The sequence below is a fragment of the Camelus dromedarius genome, chromosome 12 (genome assembly GCF_036321535.1).
Source record: "Camelus dromedarius isolate mCamDro1 chromosome 12, mCamDro1.pat, whole genome shotgun sequence".
In the NCBI taxonomy this organism is placed as follows: Eukaryota; Metazoa; Chordata; class Mammalia; order Artiodactyla; family Camelidae; genus Camelus; species Camelus dromedarius.
The window spans coordinates 13264002-13286273 of NC_087447.1; the positions used below are offsets into that span (position 1 = coordinate 13264002).

A 22272-nucleotide genomic window follows, 5' to 3' on the forward strand; every position below is an offset into this window, starting at 1 on the left:
ATCAACAGCCCAAGTAAAAGAGTATATAATTTACCTTCCTTGAGCTCCTCACTTTGTGTAACCGAATCCCATGACTCGGCTTCTCTGGTCCACAGATACTCTAGAAAAAAGCCTGACCTGAGAATCAAAAGGTCACCATAAAACTCATCACCATGAAACTCACGCTTTCTAAACCTCGTTGCTGATCTATATTAACAATTAATATTTATTGTTTTTCCTTCCAAATCTTATTAGATACAGCACAGGCACCTGGTGGAGGAACAAGGATAAATAAGACCAAACATGGAAGAAAATTTTCAGGGACAAATATTGATGAAGAGAAAAGATTTCTATCTAATGTTTTTGGAAACTTTTCTCCCACATATATCACATATTATCTTTCACCTTAATTATAGTTTTTAGCCTCCTCATTACCATGTTTCCTCTGAACATACTCTGAGAAGTAGATATTAACATTTTCAGATTAAACCTCTGAAGTGTGCCAAGTAAAAATTATAAATAAACCTGTGATATTATTGTGGAGGAATACAGGATGTAATAATTCTACACTTTGAGAGAATATACGGTATTCTTCCCAAAGTGGACACATGAAGATGGAAAATTTGCCATTCGCCAAAAGCTGTGTGAGGGTTATTACCTTCATTAACCTTTTGTTGGATTTCTAACCACATACAATCTCTTCTAACTTCCTAGTATCCAGAACTCAAGTGAGGACATATCTTGCCACATTACCTCACATCAAAATTATCTGTGAACTTTCCTACACTCGGCCATCTCTAGAATTTGTAATATACCATAATATGTGAAATATATTCCTCTATTTCTCCACAGCAGTGATGGTTTTTAACATATCCGGTGCTCATAAAAAGATTCAATCAGTTCAAAAGCTCATTTTTCTCAACATTTGTGTTCTTTCTATTTATTTCCTATATTAACAGTAAACTTCAAATAATAAACTTATTCTTTTCTATTTATTTCTCAGAGCTATATGGGAACAGTGCATTCAAAGATATGAAAAGACTAGAAAATTATGTTGGGTTATTTTGTAATGATGCCTCTCTGAGTGAAAGATGGAGATTCGTTGTCACTTACCTGTTAGAAGAGGCTCTGAAATAGTGCCAATTCTGACCATCCTTTTTGATAGCAACCTCCTGACATAACACTGAAAGAAATGTTCTTGTCTGTATTCCAGGGGGACTATTTTAATAAATGATGATGTAAGTCATTAGCATCAAAGAGAGAATTATTCCCTATAGTTTCCCTTACTGTGCTAGTCAAAAACACCTCATACGTAATAAACTTAACATCAGTTTGTCTAATTAGTGTACAGGAATAGCAAGTTAATTTTCATCAAGCTCATTAACCACATACAAAGATCTGGAGTTATTAGGTGCTTCACACTGACCAACAGCACCAGGGAAAAAGGAATAAAACAAATGAATGGTAGAAAGAGGGGGTAAAGAACAGAAATAATAAAAACATCATCATTCATAAAAGAGGAAGTGGGTCACCCAGAAACAACTCCACTCTCAACCAGAGTCCCAAATTGCCCCTTCCTGTGTTCCTCAATAGAAACATAGCAGAACAGAAAAGTGGTATAATACACCCAAAGTTTTGAATGAAAAATATGCCAAGCAAAAACCTAATACACACAGGGAAAAAGTGTCTTTTTTAAATGAAGAGAATCTAATTTCCATTTATCTGATATTAACAATGTTGAGCATCTTCACATGTGCCTCTTGGCCATCTGTATATCTACTATATAATCCAGAAATTCTATTGCTGAGTATATATATCCAGAGAGAGCAAAAAGAAAACTAATTTGGAATAATACATGCACCCCAAAGTTTATAGCACCATTATTTATTAGCTGATTAAACTACTACTCAAACAGCCAGCAAGCACCAGTAGTAAGAAAATGTGTATTTCTCAGTTTAACGCTTGCTTCCAGTTTAGTAATAGAGGAAATAAAGGATCTAGCACTTCAGTATTGAGAGTAACAAAACCCAGTATTTTACTGGTTGTCCACCTTAACACTGCCCAATGTGGACCAAACTTTACTTAAGCTACCCTGTTTCAACCCATTTAGGAGATAGCTGGTCATGTCTCCAATTTCCAACACCTACAAACACAGTCTGGACACTCCTTAGAAATTAGCATCCTCCAATCTTCAATTCATCTCTAGTTATATAACTTGTTCTGTGACAAAGCTTTAATTTTGGTGAAGTACAATATTACTTTTTTTTAATACCACAGTTTTAGTACCATATGTAAATATGATTTTACTGACACAGGTAATGAAAATCATCACCTACATCTCACTCTAAATTCTGCATAATAATGTCCTAAAACCAATTTTAAATTTCATTTTTACACAGAGTAATGTTTAGATAAAATACATTGTTGTTGGTACATACAAATTCCTAAAACTATTTCTGTGTTTTGTTGCAAACTTAGAAAACTGAGACTTCATTGTAATAAATTTCAGAGTTGATGAGCGATTCTGCCAATGTAGAGAAAAAATAAACTATTTTTGGACTTAAAGTGAGATTTTATAACCATTTTAGGGTCAGAAACCAAAGCCACTACGGTCAGGCTTTTACAACATTTACCCACTTCAGTGAGGCACATGGGGCAGGACTGTAAGCACACTGGACCGGTCAGAATTTAGGAGAGTATAAGGTGCCAGAAGCCCACATGCAGTGGGCCTAAAGATTCCAAAGTGAATCCCTTCAAGACAAAATCAGACTTGAATTCCATTATAGCAAGGTTGTTTGGAAGAATTAAAGGGAGAGTCTGAGGAAAGCATATTTCCATGGAGAATAAGAAGCAGCTTGAAAAAGAACTAATGATAAAGAAGGAAAGAGCCTTTAAGAAAGTTTGAATACAAAGCAAAATTTTTGCAGTTGGAAGAAAAGAAATAACTTTAAGTAAAACATATGATGTCTTGCTCATTGTCAAGATTTAGACATGACTGTGATCTATACTCAAATCTGTACATGCTATTTCACAAATTTATCATAGAAGATATAATTTTAGGGTTCAGAAATACGCAAAATTATTGAAATAAAATGTCAAAGATAGTTAAAGAATTTTTGATGCATAAAATGGTAACAGTGTTTGGGAATCCAATCAGAAAGAACTTGTGCATGTGAAGAAAGGGAGATCTTTGGCAGATCTTGAGGATATTCAGTGACTGGAGCCAAGACATGGGCAGGGAAAACAGGGCCTTAAAGGTTCTTTCTTCCTTCTAAGAAAAATGTGAAGTCAGAGCCAGGTTTGTTCCCAAGGAAAGAGTTCCAGGCAAACCTACATTTACCTTCAGAGAGAAAATAACCAACATCTCCATCTCCATCTCCATTTCCCCATCAATAGGTGTCCTTTACACTGAAAACTATTAAAGATTACTTTAAGGAAATTAAAGAAGATCTATAAACAGAAACACACCCCACATTCATGGATTAAACAGTTAATATCATTAAGATAGTGATACTCCCCCAAGGTGACCTGTGGAGGTATTGCAATTCTTATCAATATACTAATAGTGGGTTTTTTGGTTTTTTTTTTTTTGTCAAAAAGAGAAAAATCAATCCTAAAATTTATATGGCACTGCATGAAACCCCAAAGAGTCAAACAGTTCTGAGAAATTAAGAACAAGTTTGGAGGACTCCCTCTTCTCTCTCAACTTACTAAAAGCTACAGGAATTAAAAACAGTGTACTAGCATAAGGAGACACACAGAGATCAAAGGGATAGAATTGAAAATCCAGAAATAAACCCAAACATTTATTGTAAATTGTGTTTCATAAGGAGCCCACTACCGTCTAAAAAGAATTGAATACTCTCTGCAACAAGTGGTGCTGAGAAACTGGTATCAAAACCCAAACAATAAATTTGGATCACTGCCTCACACCATACATGAAAATTAACTCAAAATAGGTCAAGAACGAAATGTACAATTAAAATATAAAATTCTTAGTAGAAAACAGGGAGAAATCTTCATGGCCTTGGATTCTTAAATATGGCAACAAAAACACCAGCAGCAAAAGGGAAATAGAAGAATTGGAATCCCATCAAAATTACTCTTGTGCTTTGATGGACACTATCAAGAAAGTGAAAGCTGGAGAACACTGCTGATGGAAATCTGTAATAGTGATATGTTGTGGGTATACAGTTAGTATTCCACAAACATTTAATATAGAATTGCCACATGACCCAGCAATCCCTCTCCTGGATAAACACCTAAAATAATTGCAAACAGCTGTTCAAACCAGTGTGTACAAATGTTAACAGCAAAACAACTCAAATTTTAATAACTGATGAATGAATAATGAAATAGTGATATATCCATACAATAGACTATTATTCAACCATAAATAGATGCATACAAATGGATACATTTCAATTTATATTTAGGAATGCAAATATATTTCAGCAAATGAAGAAAATAAAGGAATTTACTCTACCTGATAAAGGGCATCTGTATAAAACCCACAGCTACTATCATACTTAATGGTGAATTCCCTCTATGACTGGAAATAAGACAAGTCTGCACCCTCCAATTTCTGTTTTGCCTTCTACCATAGAGTCTAGCCATCGAAAAAAGATAAGAAAAAGAAAAGACATACAGATGAGAAAACAAGAGGTAAGATTATAAACATGTATTTATGGACAGATGGCATCATTATATAGGTAGAAAATGTTAAGCAATCTACAAAAAAATCTAATAGACCTAATCAGTTATTTAACAAGGTCACAAGATACAATGTCATGACAAATATTAAATGTATTTCTAAAAAACAGCTAACACAAATTAGAAACAAAATGATATGTAAAATACTATTAAAAACATGAAATTTGAAGAATACATTTTAAAAATACATTCAAGATTTATAGTGGAAAACCAGAAAATATTTCTGAGAGAGTAAAGGGATCGATAACCAAGTTGATAAGTTAACAGACTCAATATGTACACCATATCAATTTTCACAATTTCAGTGCAGCTACAAAAAGCAGTGTACAGGATATTTGAAGGAACTGACATTCCTATTTTAAAATTTACATAGAAAATATAATCTTACAGGAACATGAAATAGAAAATTACTCTCAAAAAAAGAACACAGTTGGAGAACTTATCCTACCTAAAAAAAAAGACATATAAAGTTTTCATAAATCATGCTATGGACTATTGAAATAATAATAAAATGTTCATAAATAAATATAAATATATGAAGTTTTTACAAAGTTATCAAGTTAATTCAATGCAGAAAGAATAGATTTCTTGACAAATGATGACAAATAGGATATCCATATGCAAAAATATAAACAAACTCAACCACTACATCACATTACACACAAAAATTAATGCAAAATGTGTCAGAGTCTAGATGTTAAATGTAAACCTACTAAAGTTCTAAGAATATTTTTGATCTTGATGTAGATGATGTAAATCAATATTTATTATATATGACATTATGCATGAAACATTATATAAAAAACCTAAAAATGTGCAACCTGTCAAGCTCTCTTGCAGATCAGATATTATTTTTAAAAAACAAAAAGGAAATCCACAAAGAGAAAACTATAATATAAATACACATATTTATATTATATTTGTAAATTTATGCATAAAACTTTATATAAATATATCTTACAATTACTTAAATGTGTAAAATATATATGACAAAATACCTGTATCTAGAATATATAAAAACAAAATACATCTAAGTAAAGAGAAACCCAGAACTCTTATTTTTAAACTGTGAAGAAATTGAAAGGAAATTTCCCCATGAACTTATACCTACAACAGTATTTTTTTCAATGCTCAATATCATTAGTCATCAGGGACAGCAAACTAAGCCTCAGTAATTTATCACTGCATACCTACCAGAATGACTAAAAGATAAATCATAAAAACTGACGAGAACGTGGAACAATACTCATATTTGAATTTACAACTACATTTTTGTGCTTTAGATCTCTCTCCACATGTTTAATGTTGCCTAGAGTTCCACGCTGACCATCACATGGGTCCCAAAGATAAATTATCTGGATCCTTTTAGAAGGTCTGTTTACTTTCACTGTCCTCTGGTTTTTCTTTTTTTTTCTTTCTTTTAATTATTTTGTTGGGGGAGGTAATTAGGTTTTTTTTTCATTTATCTTTGATGGAGGTACTGGGGATTGAACCCAGGACCTTATGCATGTTAGGCATGCACTGTACCACTGAGCCACACCCTCCTCCCTCACAGCCCTCTGATTAATGTGAAAAACAGGTTTTGAATTCAAGTACTTTTAAATGATTGCATTAATTTGATGCCCTCACTGTTCTAACTCTCAAGCAATGAATAAGAGGTTTCCTGAAAAGATTTAATACTTTTAAGATGACAGAAGTTCTCTCTCTGACACGAGCCACAGGTTAACTTTATCAGAGGTCTCTCACTGGAATTATGCCGTCTTTGATCTTCGCATGACATTCAGCTTTCCTAGGAACCAATATTCAGATAGAGAGAGGAGGCTCACGTGTCTTGATTGCAAGTGCAGGGAACACAATTCCCTACTCAAGAATGCGTGTTTTTCAGACATGTCTCTCCAGAATACCTGCTTCTAAGACAAAGCCTTCCCATCAAAGGAGATAATTATTCCCAAGAGAGCAGCTACAAGACAAGGTCCCTGAACCTTTGTAGAAACCTCTTTAAATATCGATGCATGGCAGGTGAAAGTGTCTTTCTTGTTTATGTCTACAGAGCAAAACTCATCAAAGGTGGAATGAAACATTTGAATGTGTCTCCACCACACACTCTGCCTCCTGCCTGGGACCAGAGCTGTCTATAGAAGACCATGTGTTCATAGTGTTTCAAACTATTGCATTCTAAATTCAAGTCCAGAATTTTCTGTGAAAACTTTTTGAGGCTTTAGGCTAATAGAAAAGATTCAGATTTATAAAAAGAATTACTTATCTACTGTGGATGTGATATGAATTGTCTGGATAGTATCTGAGTGTGTCATATATTTCATACTGAAAATTACTTATCCCAAAAGGAGTTCAATTTGAAGATGGGATTATTTCTGGACACCCTCAAATATTGTTAATATTATCTAAGACCAGAAGGTAAGTTTTCAATAGTGCTGATGCTTATTAAAGATTGTTATTTTCTACAGATAATAACCATTTTGTTTCAACACTTTTCAAATACTGGAGCAGAGCATTTCATTTTCACCCCATTCTGCAAAAGATGGTTCGTAAATATCATTAAGCTAATTTGACAGATGAAACATTTCAGGTTCATAGAGACTCTGAAATTTGTAGGATCCAACTCTCTAACACAGATTTTCGATATTCAAGCAGTTAAATGATTTCAAGTTTCACCTAATAAAAAGTGACTTCTTTTTTCAGGTAATGTCATGAATCATCACTTGAGATACACGGAGAATAGAAACAACGTGACAGAGTTTGTTCTGCTGGGGCTCACACAGAATCCAAAGATGCAGACAATCGTATTTGTTGTGTTTTTGGTCATCTACATTGTCTCTATGGTAGGAAATGTGCTCACCATGGTCACCATCTCTGCTAGCCCATTACTGGAGTCCCCCATGTACTTTTTCCTGGCTCATCTCTCTTTTATTGATGCCTGCTACTCCTGTATCAATACCCCTAAGCTGATCATAGATTCACTCCATGAAAAGAAAACCAGCCCTTTCAATGAATGCATGATGCAAATCTTTGGGGAACATCTCTTTGCAGGTATAGATGTCATCCTGCTCACTGTAATGGCCTATGACCGCTACGTGGCCATCTGCAAGCCCCTGCACTACACAGCCATCATGAACTGGCGACTGTGTTGGCTGCTAACTGGGGTGGCATGGGCGGGAGGCTTTCTTCACTCAACCATACAGATCCTCTTCATCGCCCATTTACCGTTCTGTGGCCCTAATGTCATAGATCACTTTATGTGTGATCTGAACCCCTTACTTGATCTTGCCTGCACTCATACCCACAGCCTAGGGCTCTTTGTGCCTTTCAACACAGGTTTCATCTGTCTATTAATCTTCCTCCTCTTGATTGGCTCCTATGTGGTCATTCTGCACTCCCTGAGGACACACAGCTTAGAGGCGAGGCGCAAGGCCCTCTCCACCTGTGTCTCTCACATCACGGCTGTCGTCCTATTCCTTGTGCCCTGCTTATTTGTGTACCTGAGACCTGCAACTACTCTACCTAGTGATAAAGCAGTTACTGTGTTCTACACTGTAATAACTCCCATGTTAAATCCCTTCATCTATACATTGAGAAATGACCAGTTGAAAAATGCCATTAGGAATTTGTGTAGCAGGAAAGTTATTTCAGGTGATCAATAAAAGGTTCATGGAGTTGGCATTGATTCTAAAGACACAAAGATCAAAAGGATATTGCTGGTGTTCTCAGCCAAGAATATCTATGAGATAAGTGACAATAAATTAACCACTATAAAGCATAGATTCTGCAAGTAGGGAGAAGATATGGGTGCAAGAACAGGGAGGAAAATCTTAGCCTGACATTAATTTTGCATATTTGGAAAATTCTACCAAATCAAGTCTTAGTTTTTCTAGCTTCATCAATGTATACGAATTATTACACTTAGTCTAATAACACAAACTAAAAATATACTGATAATGAGCAATTATTTTTATAGTAATACAAATGGGTAGGTGCTGTTATTATTCCCATTTTACAGGTAAATAAACAAATAGAAAGGAGAAAGTTTCAAAACAGAAATATGGAAGAACTGGTCACTGGTATCTAAGTGATACCTCAACAATATATTTAACTGCTGTTTTTTACTGCTGGTCATGATGATAGGAAGGTAGGGTAATTATACTCATTACCACTTATTGCGACAGGGACTGTATGTATGTGTGTGAGTGTGTGTGTATATATATATATATTTCTTATATATTATACATGTGTATTTACTATGTTACATATAATTAGATATATTATTTATATACATAGTTATATATATTAGCATACACTGTTATATATACTATTATTTTATTAGTTCATTACATATTACTCAATTCTAATAATTGTCATTAATACCTCTGCCCATTTTGACATGTCATGGTTGATGGCAATACACTGGCTGTGACACTGTGCTGTGTAACTACTTTTGGAGTGTGAAAGCAACGGGCCATTTCATCGCCAAAGGGCATGTGAAGGATATTACACCACGTTTTCCAATTTCCTTGTTGCATTCAGAATCATTTTGCATTGTTCATGTCACCATCTTATGCTGATAATCCATCAGAAAAAAAGTGATGATTCAAATAAAACATTTTAATGTCAGATATGAACTTAAATTTATTAAATTAATTAAAAGGCATACTCCATGAAGTACTTCCTTACTTGCTAACAATAGTTCCTACAAGTAGCACCATGTCTGCTTTATGATAAATACTGAATAAATGCATGTAAGTATAATGGAAGATGAATAATTTCAGTAAAATATAGAGCAGGAATGTAGTACTGGAGACCAGCATTTTTACCACCTTTATCTGTTTCACACTAAAAAGTACTCTAGGCATATCTCTTTCAGAAACTACAATTTCTTTTTACTCTGCTTAAACTAGGAATAAGAAAAAAATATTAAAAGTGCATATATTCTCATATGAAGACATAGTATACCTTGATATTATCGTGGCAGATAGGGATGTCGGAGACATTGACCGGCCTCCGTATGGTGAACTGTAGTGCAGGCACTCAGAATTTGGGTGCAAAGTTGGCCATATTTTTCAGATAATTACTCTCTTTTTATGAAATTGCCCTTGGCCTGTTACAGGGCCACAGTAGTATCTGAATGCCTCACCATGCTGCACCAATTTACTGTGCAACCTGAATTGCCCATCATGAACTTATTGCTTTCTAACACAGAGAAGTTATAAAGCTGCGAGCACTCAACAGCACTCCAGCATCAGATGGAAGACTACATCCATCATCTGGTCCAATAGCACCTTAAGGCAGTTATATGGATAAATGGCAAAAACGCTCACTGTTCCCACTCCTGCTGCACCTCCTTCTCTCTCCAAGTCTGCACCTGCACATTCGTAGGGAGGTGACTGTGATCGGTTGATGGAGGAAGAGACGACTTGGGGCTGGTTTACAGATATTTCTGCTAAGTGAATAAGCTGCAGGAACACAGTCCCATCCTGAAAAATCCCTGAAGGTCAGTAGTGAAGGGAAGTCCTCCCAATGGGTAAAACTTGAAGGACTGAACCTTTACTTGGAAGGAGAAATGTCTAGATGCACAGTATATACTAATTGGTAATTTTGACCAGTGATTTGGCTGGATGGTCTGGAACTTGGAAGGAACATGGTTGGAAGGATGGTGACAAGAAAATTTGAGGAAGAGTTCCATTTGCATACTTCTCTGAATGGGCCAACGACATGAAAATATTTGTGTCCCATGACACAAAGGGAAAAATGGGGGTGGTACTATTCACTACTACCTTTAGCAATCTATTAGGAAAGCGAGTGTTTCCTGTCCCAACAACTTATGCTTTGCTTGCTTAGAGGTCTTATGTCTAAAGGGAGAACTAACTCCACCAGGCACTGGAATTCCACCTGACACAGGAAGATTCTGTTGAGCTGACAGTTAAGACATTTGCCTGACCACTCTGAGCTGCTCACGCCCCTCAATCAACAGGCAAATACTTAAGTTACGGTGATGGCTGAGGGTTGCTCCTGACTACAAAGGGGGAACTGGACAACTACTTCTCAATGAGACAAGGACATGTAAGTCTGGAAAACAGTGGCTCCCATTGGGCCTTTCTTAGTACCACCACGTCTGATGACTAAGATCAATACAAAACTACAGCAATCCAATCCAGTCAGAAGTACGAGCGGCCCAGACTTCTCAGCAATGCAGGTCTGTGCCACCCCACCAGGTAAAGGTCTCTGGACGGCTTCTGCTCCCTGAAGGCACAGAGAACACAAAGTGAGTGACACAAGAAACTCACTATAAAGACCAGCTAAAACCATGCAGCCACTCACAGAATTGAAAAGGGTAATTGCTGTATGTCCTTTCTATTTATGAACTTGTTGTGCTTGTATATATTATATATACAATATCATTGTTTTCTTCTATTATTACTTTATTGTGTAACATAAGATACGTTGACTTTCTACCATAGCATTTCAGTTACAGAACACCAAGACTTCACCTCCCAAAGATTCTCCTCCCCTTTTGGGAAGAACTTAGTACAATTCTATTTGTACACAGGGGAGTTGTGTCATTTTAGGTAGAATTATGACCTGAACACAGTCCTTATTTGGAGACTAAGTATAGTTTAAGGAGAAGCATCTTGTTCTGGGCTGTGTCTACCAGGCTTTTCTGGATGGCATTCACATCTAAATTGGTAGAGTGAGTAAAAAGCCAGATGCCTTCTTCACTGTGAGAGGTCCTCATTTTACCCATCCATTTAATCAAACCTTAAAAAAAAAACCTTAAAAAAAGAACCTTAAAAAGGCTGAAATTCCCAGAATATGAGGGGTTTTTTCAGCCTCTGAGCCTTCATATTGAAACACCAGCCTTTCCTGTCTGAAGGCCTGCATGCTGGCACATTAGCTCTTCCTGACTCTGCAGTAGCTCTCTGCCTGTGGTCCTGACGAGGACTGAGCCTCACTAGTTTACAGCAGTTTCGGTCCTTGAGGTTCAAAGTGGAAATTGTCTCTGCAGATGTTGCATTTGCCAAATTTCATAATCACAAGATCCAAATTTTTATAGTAAACGTCTTCATATATATGCTATTGATACTGAAAGATAACACACTCTCACGGACTGAAAAACTTAATTGTGTTAAGAAATCAATAATACCTAAGAAAATACAGATCCAGTCCAGTCCCTGTCAAACCCCCAATAACACTTTTCGCACATATGGAAAACATATTTAAAACATCCATATGGGATCACAACAGACCCCACAGCCAATATAATCTTGGAAAGTTAAACAAAGTTAGCAGTATTATACATTCTAGATTTAAAATGTACTGTAGAGCTACACTAATCAAAACTGTTGGCACAGGCCTCTAGAGCAATGAAATAGATTAGAAAGTCCAGAAGAAAAATCACCCGAATGGTAAAAAGACTTTGTGCAAGGTTGCCAAGACCATCCAATAAGGAGAGGACAGTTTTTTTTTTTTAATAAATGGAATTGGCAAACCTGGACGTCCACATGTAAAAGAATGAAAGTGGACCTTCAACTTATACCATGTACACAGTACACTCAAATGTATCAAAGACCTTAACAGAAGAGCTAAAACATTACATGCTTAGAAAAATTAAAGAAGAAAATACTCAAGACATTAAATTGGGCAATAAGTTTTTTGAATAACATAAAAAAAGGCAAAAGAAGAAAAAGCAGGTAAATTGGACCATATCAAAATTTAAAACTTTTATACATTAAATGACACTATCAACAGAGAGAAAAGGTAATCCACAGAATGAGAGATAAGAAATACATAATTGGTAAGCTATTAATATCTACAATATACTAAGAATTTCTACAACTCAATAGCAAATAATAACCCAATTAATAAATGGAAAAATAACTAGAATAGACATTTTTCCAAAGAAGATATACAAATGGCCAATAAGTATATGAAAAGATGTAAAGATGCCCAACATTACTAATTACACTTGTGCACTGTTTGTGGGCATGTGAAATGGTGCAGCTGCTCTGAAAGACAATATGACACTCCTCAAAAAGTTAAAAATATAATTACCATATGATCTAGCTTTTCCTCTTTGGGGCATGTACTTAAGAGAATTGAAAGCAGAAACAAAAAAAGATATTTGGACTATGTTGATAGCATTATTATTCAGAAAAGCCAAAATATTTAAGCAATCTACTTACTCATCAACACATGAATAGATAAACAAGATGCAGTATACATTCAATATATTATTCAACATTATAAAGGAACGTGTTTCTGACTGATGCTGCAACAGATAAATTGTGAGGACATGTTAGGTAAGATAAGCCATATATGTTTCATCAAATTTATATTTTATAACAAGTTTATATTTATAGGTTAGTTGTAAAGGTAATTCAAGGTTTCCATATACTCTACATTCAGATTCCCCCATTTTCATCCTCTATGAGTAGGGTACTTTTATTACAACTAACTAACCACCACTATTACATTAATTTTAATGAAGATCCATACATTAACCAGACTCATTTGTTTTTACTGATGCCATATTTCTCCTCAAAAATCTGATTCAGGAAACCACATTACATTCAGTTGTCAAGTTTCCTTCAGCTCCTCCAGACAGTGACAGTTTCTCTGCTATTTCTTGTTTTGAATGACCTTGACAGTATTGAGAAAGACTATTCAGAAATTTGATATAAGAGCCTTCCATTGGGTTTGTCTGATATTTTACTCAGGGTTAGACCAAGGTTATGGGTTATTTCATGAAAGATCACAGACATAAAGTGCCATTTTCATCACATCCTATCACTGGATAGATTCGTTCAATGTGACTTATCAATCTTTAAGTTAACTTTGATCACCTGACTCGGGTAGTGTCATATTGCTTCCCCGTAAATTTACTCTTTCCCCTCATCCCACAGTGTTCTCTTTGGAAGGAAGTACCTTAAGTGTGTGCACAGCTCACACTTTGGTGTTGGAGAGTTTGAGGACAGAGTATGTATATAAATCATTTGGAATTATGTCTATTCTCCCCTATGCAACTAGTAATTTATTCAATTATTTATATCATTATAACTCATGGATACTTATTTTGTAATTTGAGTTATATTTCAATTCTATGTTATTTCCTATGTTGCTGAATTATTGTCCAGTGTTGGGCACTGGGGGCTCTTTTGGTTGGGTCATCTGTCCCTTTGGCATATCCTCGTCACTGTGTGAATGTGTGTGTGTGTGTGTGAGTGCATGTGTGTGAGTGTTTTAGCACTTCCTTACTTTCTAGCACTACAAGATGCTGTACTTCATTTTTACCTTCTCTGCCCCAGACTTAGAATTAGCCATTCTTTCAAGAAGCTCTGATCCATTGTTTGGAGAATGATAGTAATCAAGACTTGGATACTAGAAGACCATCTTTGTCTTCATTATAGCCAAAGATGTCATTTATGATCCATATAAACATTTTTAATTGCAACTAGGTCATGTTTATTCATAATGTAATAAGACAAATTGAAAATTAAGTTCTTTATCACATGTGGCTTAATTGGAAGCCAAGGGACACATTAGGGAATGATCTTCTCCAGAATTCGGTATTTTGTATCATTCATGTGTAAATAGTCCTCCAGGGAAGGCAAAAGAGTTGAACTTCCCCAGTCAAAAGCTTGTGTGAGTGGATTTCAGAAAGTGTGGGATGAATCTGGGATCCACTTAGTCTGTCTTCAGGCATGAAGGTGGGAGCCTACACACCCTTGTGAGATAAAGAAATCCTGGTTCCAGATAAACAGAATGTTAGGATATTTCTGTTGCTGTTGTTCTCATTTGAGTAACGAGTGTTCAAATTGCCTTGGGAAGAAAAGAGGGCAAGTGAACATTTGAATCTCTACATGAACGTCTACAAAGCTGGTAAGACTTGTATTGGAGATTAACTCAGTCTTAGGTAACACTCGGAGAAAGTGACTGTGACCAGTGTCGCTGTGGGTGTCCAACACATGCAGCTCACCTGTGGAAGGACTGAAAGTTTAGGACATTTCAGGTGCCTTCTACATTCCAGAGTGACATGATGGATATACAGGACATGCACAGTAGCTTCTGATGACAATGAGCCTTGCTAGAAGAGAGGTGTCAGAATCCAGGATGTGAGAGGTAAGCAAATAGAAATAATATCTGCTGAAGAGTTTCAGGATGTGCTCCAGGGACATGATGATTTGGTTTGGATATAGTTTCCCTTTTTCTGAGTGTAGCATAGTGCAAAACATTATTAGATTTAGTCTACAGGATATGTTCTTAATCCTTTCATTCCTTCAACAAATATTTGTTAAGTACCTACTATTGTCTAGATGCTCCAATTCACTGGTTTATGGACAAAAAATCGGATCCTTTTGCTGCTTCATTTTAATATATCATTTGTATATATGTAATTCTAATATGTGCTTATCTCTATATCTACATAGGTATATAGATAAAATATGTTATGTGAATTATACATATTGCCTATATACCTATCTCTATAAATATATATAGAGATAAGGAGACATCTATATAATATTCTTAACAGATATATACTGTAAACAATTTTCTAGTGTTTGCTGAAGAGCTTTGACCAGGGTATATTTGGAAAAATATCCTGAAAGCCACAAAATCTTTTATTAAAGCTAATGTGCAGCTGTACAATGTGATGAAACAGCCCAAGTTTCATAACTTACCCTATAGTTGACAAAACATCTTACCTGTGCACCTGACTCTTACCAGTCACCAAAAAATATCACTGTCCTTCCTGCATATGTCAGAACACAGCTGCTATGGCTCAGGGATAAGACAGGATAAATAACAGTCCAGCACCAAGGACAGAGTTTCAAAAAGCTTTCATATTTTAACACAACACATGATAGTGATCTTTCAAATTTTACCAAAGAACGTATCTTAAAAATTTGGTATGGCTTGTATCTCTGATACCAAGAGTGCAGCTTTTTCACACAGAGTGCAATACATGTTTTTGTTGGCATTTGTACAAATACAATTTATTTATATATGAATGCATATGTGTGTGATGACATGTATTATCCAGATTTTAAGTAACACTTAACCATCCTGGCATACAATGCTGTCTTCTTTCTTCAGCTTAAAATATACTTTAGAGACCACTGCATATCTTCCTTGTTTTAATCAGTAGCTTAACCAATCTGTAGTATCAATATAGTTACCATCCTTTATTTATTCAGCTGTCTTCACACGTATTTTAAATCTGTTCTCATCTTTTGCTACCAGAGAAAGGGTTTGATGATAGTCTTTCTTCTGTAGGAAATGAAATCACTAGACCCATGTATATGTGCAGTTGTAATATTACACATGTTGAAAATCACCCCTTAAGAGCTTTCACCCACTTAGATACCCACAAAAATGAATGAGATTGACTATTATCCACAAGTCATCAGAACTTTAGTTCAACAGACTTGCATCATAAATATTACTGTATTAAAATAAGATGAAAAGGTTCTCTAATTGAACATTTGCATAGATTTAACTGTGAATGAAATTCAACATCTTTTCATATGCTTAATTATATTTAATAAGGAGTAGAGTTGCTTTAAAATTCCTTATTCAGCCCATTATTTATTTTACTGTATTTTTCTAAGATTAACAAGTAGAATCCATCTAAACTTAAAAATTATGCTTTTGTCTGGCGTGTGAGTTGGAAATATACTTTACCAGGTGGCACTTATAAATTGTTATTAACTATGCTACTATATGAAGAATACATAAAACAGTTTGTCCAATATTTGGCATTTAGCTAGATATGAATAAATATTGTCATTTTATTTTTTTCTTTTCTCCTTGGCAGATTTTTACTAACCAGTGCTTTCCCCTAATCAAGTGAAAAAATGCAGCAAAACAGCACTGCAACTGAGTTCATACTGTTAGGATTGACACAGGATCCTGAGAGGCAGAAAATGGTATTTGTAATCGTCTTTATTTTCTATGTGGGAACCTTGGTGGGGAATTTGCTTATTATTGTGACCATTAAGTCCAGCTGGACACTTGGGAGCCCCATGTACTTCTTCCTATTTTTTTTGTCCTTGGCTGATACCTGCTTTTCAACTTCCACAGCCCCCAGACTAATTGTGGATGCCCTGTCTGCCAAAAAAATCATATCTTACAGTGAGTGCATGACCCAAGTCTTTGCACTGCATTTCTTTGGCTGCATGGAGGTCTTTGTTCTCATCCTCATGGCCGTTGACCGTTATGTGGCCATCTGCAAACCCTTGCGTTACCCAACTATTATGAGCCGCCAGGTCTGCATTATCCTGATCACTCTTGCATGGATAGGGTCTTTTATGCATTCCATGGCTCAGATTATCCCGGCCTTGAGACTGCCCTTCTGTGGACCCAATCTGATTGATCGCTATTGCTGTGACTTGCAGCCTTTGTTGAAACTTGCCTGCATGGACACCTACGCGATCAATCTGCTGTGGGTGACTAACAGTGGGGCCATTTGCTCCAGCGGTTTTGTAATTCTGATGACCTCATACATTCTTATTCTGCATTCCCTGCAAAACCACAGTGCAGAAGCGAGGAAGAAAGCTCTCTCCACTTGCACTTCCCACGTCATCGTAGTTGTCTTAACTTTTGGTCCATGCGTATTTATATACACACGCCCCCCAACCACTTTCCCCATGGACAAGATGGTGGCAGTATTTTATACTATCGGAACACCCTTTCTCAATCCAATCATCTACACACTGAGGAATGCAGAAGTGAAAAATGCCATGAGAAAGTTATGGCATGTCAAAATTACATCAGAAAACAAAAGATGAATGAGGGCTTTGTTTGATTAGTTATTGAGTCATAGTTTGGCTGAATCTGTAAAGATAACAAACATAATAGTGTATCTCATCACTCCTCCATACAATCTATTACACTGCACCAGATTTTCTTCTTTTTGTACCTCTGCCCTCAGATTAGTAGCTTCCCTCACATTTTCACCCTGACTCTTGCATTACCTGAGAGTTCTGGCATGACTGTAAAATACAACTCATAACACGGTCTACACTATGTTTGATAAGAAAAAATACATTTATATAATCACAACCTTGAAAACACATGATCATCCACAAAGAAAATGTAGCTAGTACTCTATAATTTGCAATCCCCACTATCATACATTTCAAGTTAGGTATCTTGTTTTCTCTTGAATGTTTCCAGAGCAAGAAAATTAACTTTATGTATCAATCAATTTCATTGACATCATTTTATTTTTGAAATATTTAATATTATTGAATCAAACGCTATTTTATATATGACATTTTAAAATAATTTTCTTATTGTTTCCTTTGGTTACTAAGATAACTGAGACATTTTATATATACATATAAATATAGTGTTACAAACACCTTGAGATCTTTATAAATTGTGTGACTGATGTGACACAAATTATAGAACGTTAGCCACACTTTATTTGTGATCATACATCTGAAAATAAGCTGTAATAATAGAAGTTTATAACTCAATGAGGCTAAAAAGTAAAATAATTTATGTCATCAAGACTAAAAAACTTTAAAATATAGGAATGATACAATGTATTTTCTGAGACTGAAGTACAGAAAGGTAGAACATGGTATGAAGAAAAAAATGTATTACATTATTTTATTTAAAGTTGGATTATAGCAGTTAAATGTAAGAAAGTACACCAGGCATTCTGGAAATACTCACTGTGCTTGTCCCTAGTTAGTGGACTTAGAAAAGACCCATTTCTGCAGCAAGAAGCTGCTTTCTTTCTCTATTTGTGCTTTCCTCATAAAGACGTAGTATAGATTTGTAAGTTAGAATTGCCATTAGAATTGGTGCCCAGAGTGGGCAGATCAGATTAACACCTGCACCTTGGATTTGCATGTCAGGGGTTATATCATGAAATTTTAATGCTGAACTATTTCAGTATATTAAGGTTTACCACATTCTTTGTAACAATTACCAGATCCCATTTCATTTTCAGTACTGTATCTCATTATTTAATTGGAAAATTTTACCAATATCAGCATTATCCTCCTGAAAAAAATTATTTTAAAATAAACCTATTAAAATAACAGTGTTCTCCTTTCATTTTGCTTTCTCTATTATTTCAAAAATCAGTGTCTGCATTGGTGTCCCAAAGTTGTCACGTCATTCATGAAGAGTGTCAAATAACACAGAATGGAACTGTCACGTTCCACCATAAACTTACCTAACGGACTCCACAAAAACACCAGCACACATAAACATAAACACACACACACACACACACACACACATATGCACACACAATATATGTGTTCATGGTGATTTCTATTTCAGATGAATAATTAAAGGTAAGAGGTAGAGGAGAAAAGAAATATCCTAAAATGTAAATGGAAGAAAAATCAAGGCTGTAAGTAGAAGCAGTTACATAGGAGAAAAATTGGAAGGGTTCATGTGGTTAAAAAGTATTTTCAGTCAAATTAAAACTGGGAAAACAGAGTAAAATTTTTAAATTTCTGGAATAAAATATTCATTCAATGTAAAATACTGAAGTGACCATTTACCCTCAAAAGTGATTCATCTAAAGGAGAAACTATGAATCTTGTTATCCTTTCATTTTCAGGAACAAATAGTGTCTGTGTCCAAGGCTTTTTTGTTGTTACCTTTATGTCTCAAAATTAGTACAAAGTTACATATTTCTATTAAAATATACAGATGTGAAATATAAAGGTCAAAAATTAACAAATTCTTTGAGGTTGTTTTGCCAAGAAGTACCAGAAGCAAAGTTTTAATCTAGTTCTGTATGTTTCCCAAGACAGTAAAAAACCTCTATTCTACATTATTAGTATTTCAAACATCTTTGCAAATGGCCAAACACACAGATGATATTAAGAAGCTGATGCAGTGAACATAAACTGCACTTATTTTAGTTTCAAGGTAGGTGGTAGGACATCATAAACAGGAGTGTGAACTCTGGAGTCAGGCTGCATGAATCCAAATATTGGCTTTATCACTTTTTTAACAGCTTTATTGAGGTATTTTTGACATACAAAAATTGGATATATTTAATGTGTACAGCTTGATGTTTTGATATATGTGCAATGTGAAAAGATCACCACAATTAAACTAATGGGCATATCCATCAATCCATCCTCTCTACATAGTTACCATTGTGTGTGTGTGTGTGTGCACACACGTGTGGGTGATGTCAAGATTTAATTTAAGATCTACTTTGCAATTTCAAGGATACAATATGGTATTGTTAACTATAGTCATCATGCTATATATTAGACCTCTTGAATTTCTTCTCTATGTAACAGAAACCTGTACCCTTTGACCAACATCTCCATTTCCCACAACCCCAGGCTCCTGATAACCACCATTCAACTCTGCTTCTGTGAACTGGACTATATTATTTGCACATGTAAGTGAGTTCATGCAGTATTTCTCTTCTGTGTCTCACATATTTAACTTAGCATTATGCCCTCCAGCTCCATCCATGTTGTTACAAATGGCAGGGTTTTCCACTTTTTTAGGTCTGAATAATACTCAATTGTGTGTATGTGTGTGTGTGTACACCACATTTTTAATATCCATCATCAGTCATGGATAGTGAGCTTGTACCCATGCCTTGGCTATTGTTAATAATGTTGCAGTGGAGAGAGGAGTGCAGATATCCCTTAATGATCATGATTTCAAATCCTGAGGACATATATGCAGCAACAGGAATGATGAATGGCAATGCTATTTTCAGTTTTTGAGACACCTCCATACTCTTTTCCACAATGACTACTAGTTTACATTCTCACCAGTAGTGCAGGTGGTTCCCTCTGCTTTACATCCTTACCATTCTTACCAAGACTTGTTACCTTGAGTCTTTTTAATAATAGTCATCCTGACAGGTGTGAGATGCTATTTCATTTTTTTCCAGCTTTACTGAGGTATAACTGACATATAACATTGTGAAAATTTAAGGTGTACCACCTGTTGATTTGGTGCACATATATTTTGCAAAACAACTACCAGCATAGGGTTAGCTAACACCTCCATCATGTCACATAATTACCTTTTTTTTTATGGTGAAAGCATTAAGATCTGCTCTCTAAGCAACTTTCAAATATACAATACAGTAATATTACCTGTTTTTCAAGTATATTATTACACTATAATCACCATGCTATAATTAGATCATAGAGCTTGTTTGTCTTAAACCTCAAAGTTTGTACCCTTCATCAGAAGCTCCCCCATTTCCCTCACCTCCCAGCCAGTGGGAATCACCATTTCACTCTCTGTTTCTGTGAGTTCAGTTATTTTCAATTCCATATATAAGTGACATCATGCACTGTGCACTTTCCTCCTTCTGACTTATTCCACTTGACCATAATGACCTCAAGTTTCATCCATGTTGTCACAAATGGCTGTATTTCATTCCTTCTTATGGTTGAATAACATTTCATTATACAAACATATGAAAATGCCATATTTTCTTTACATATTCATCCTTTGACATGACTAGGTTGTTTCCATATCTTGGTCATTTTCTGCGCCAATTTACACCCCTATCAATAAAGCACATGGGTTCCCTTTTCTACACATTCTCACCAATACTTCTTATCTCTCGTCTTTTTAGTGATAGCCACTCTAACAGGTATAAGGTGGTATCTAATTATGGTTGTGATTTGCATTTCCCTGAGGATTAGTGATGTTGAGCACTTTTTTATATACCTATTGGCCATACGTATGTCTTCTTTGGAGAAATGTCTATTTCATTTCTTTGCTGTTCAAGGAAATAATGGCTGAAAACTCCTCAAATAAAGAAATAGACATCCAGATGCAAGAAAACCAGAGAATTTCTACACTGTGACATACTATAATCAAACAGTCAGTCAAAATAAATTAACAAAAATAAAAAGAAATTGAAATCAGTAAGAAAAAAGATTTTTCATATAAAAGGGAGCTATGATAAAGCTATGAATTTATTGCTCAGCATAAATTTGCAGGCCAAAACAGCATACACAGATGATTCCCAACTTGAAATTGTTTTTGGACACACTCTTAAGACTCTGACCAGTATTAATGCAGGACATTTTCTTTTTTCTGAAATATCCGTCACAAAACAAACAAAAATTAAGATAGGGCAATTAATGTAATTTATGTATTGAAACTTTATTTTAGGAATGCTTTCTTTGAAATACTAAATATTTTAACATTATCTTTCAAAATTTGAAAGGATTTTCATTTGACATTATCATGTTAATGTTCCCTTCTTTTAATGTTTTCTATTATCAATTATCTATATCAAATGGAGATTATTTTATATGTATTTTAAATACGTGAACTTTTCAAAATAAAAATACTCTTAACTAATTAGAAATAAATTACCTCAATATATTAAACACCATCTATAAAAACACACCGTTAATATCATCTTCAATAGTGAAAAATGGAAAGCTTTTCCTCTAAGATCTGAAACAAGGCAAAAATGCTTGTTCTACCTACTTATTTCAACATGGAATTGGAAACCCATGCCAGAGCAATTAGACTATAAAAAGAAATAAGAGGCATCCAAATCAGAAAGGAAGATGTAAAATTATTTGCTTGCAGATG

General features: G+C 35.2%; 2 protein-coding genes across 2 annotated transcripts; both read left to right on the forward strand.

The window, feature by feature from the left end:
- Nucleotides 1-7400: 7400 nt before the first annotated feature.
- Nucleotides 7401-8351, forward strand: LOC105094815 (olfactory receptor 4C13-like). Its single transcript, XM_010986909.1, has one exon. It carries the CDS (start codon nt 7401-7403, stop codon nt 8349-8351), a length of 951 nt encoding a protein of 316 aa, XP_010985211.1.
- An 8205-nt stretch (nt 8352-16556) lies between these two features.
- LOC105094795 (olfactory receptor 4C11) lies at nt 16557-17767 on the forward strand. Its single transcript, XM_010986890.3, has one exon. The coding sequence runs from the start codon at nt 16557-16559 to the stop codon at nt 17487-17489; it is 933 nt and encodes a 310-aa protein (XP_010985192.2). The 3' UTR covers nt 17490-17767.
- Nucleotides 17768-22272: the final 4505 nt, after the last annotated feature.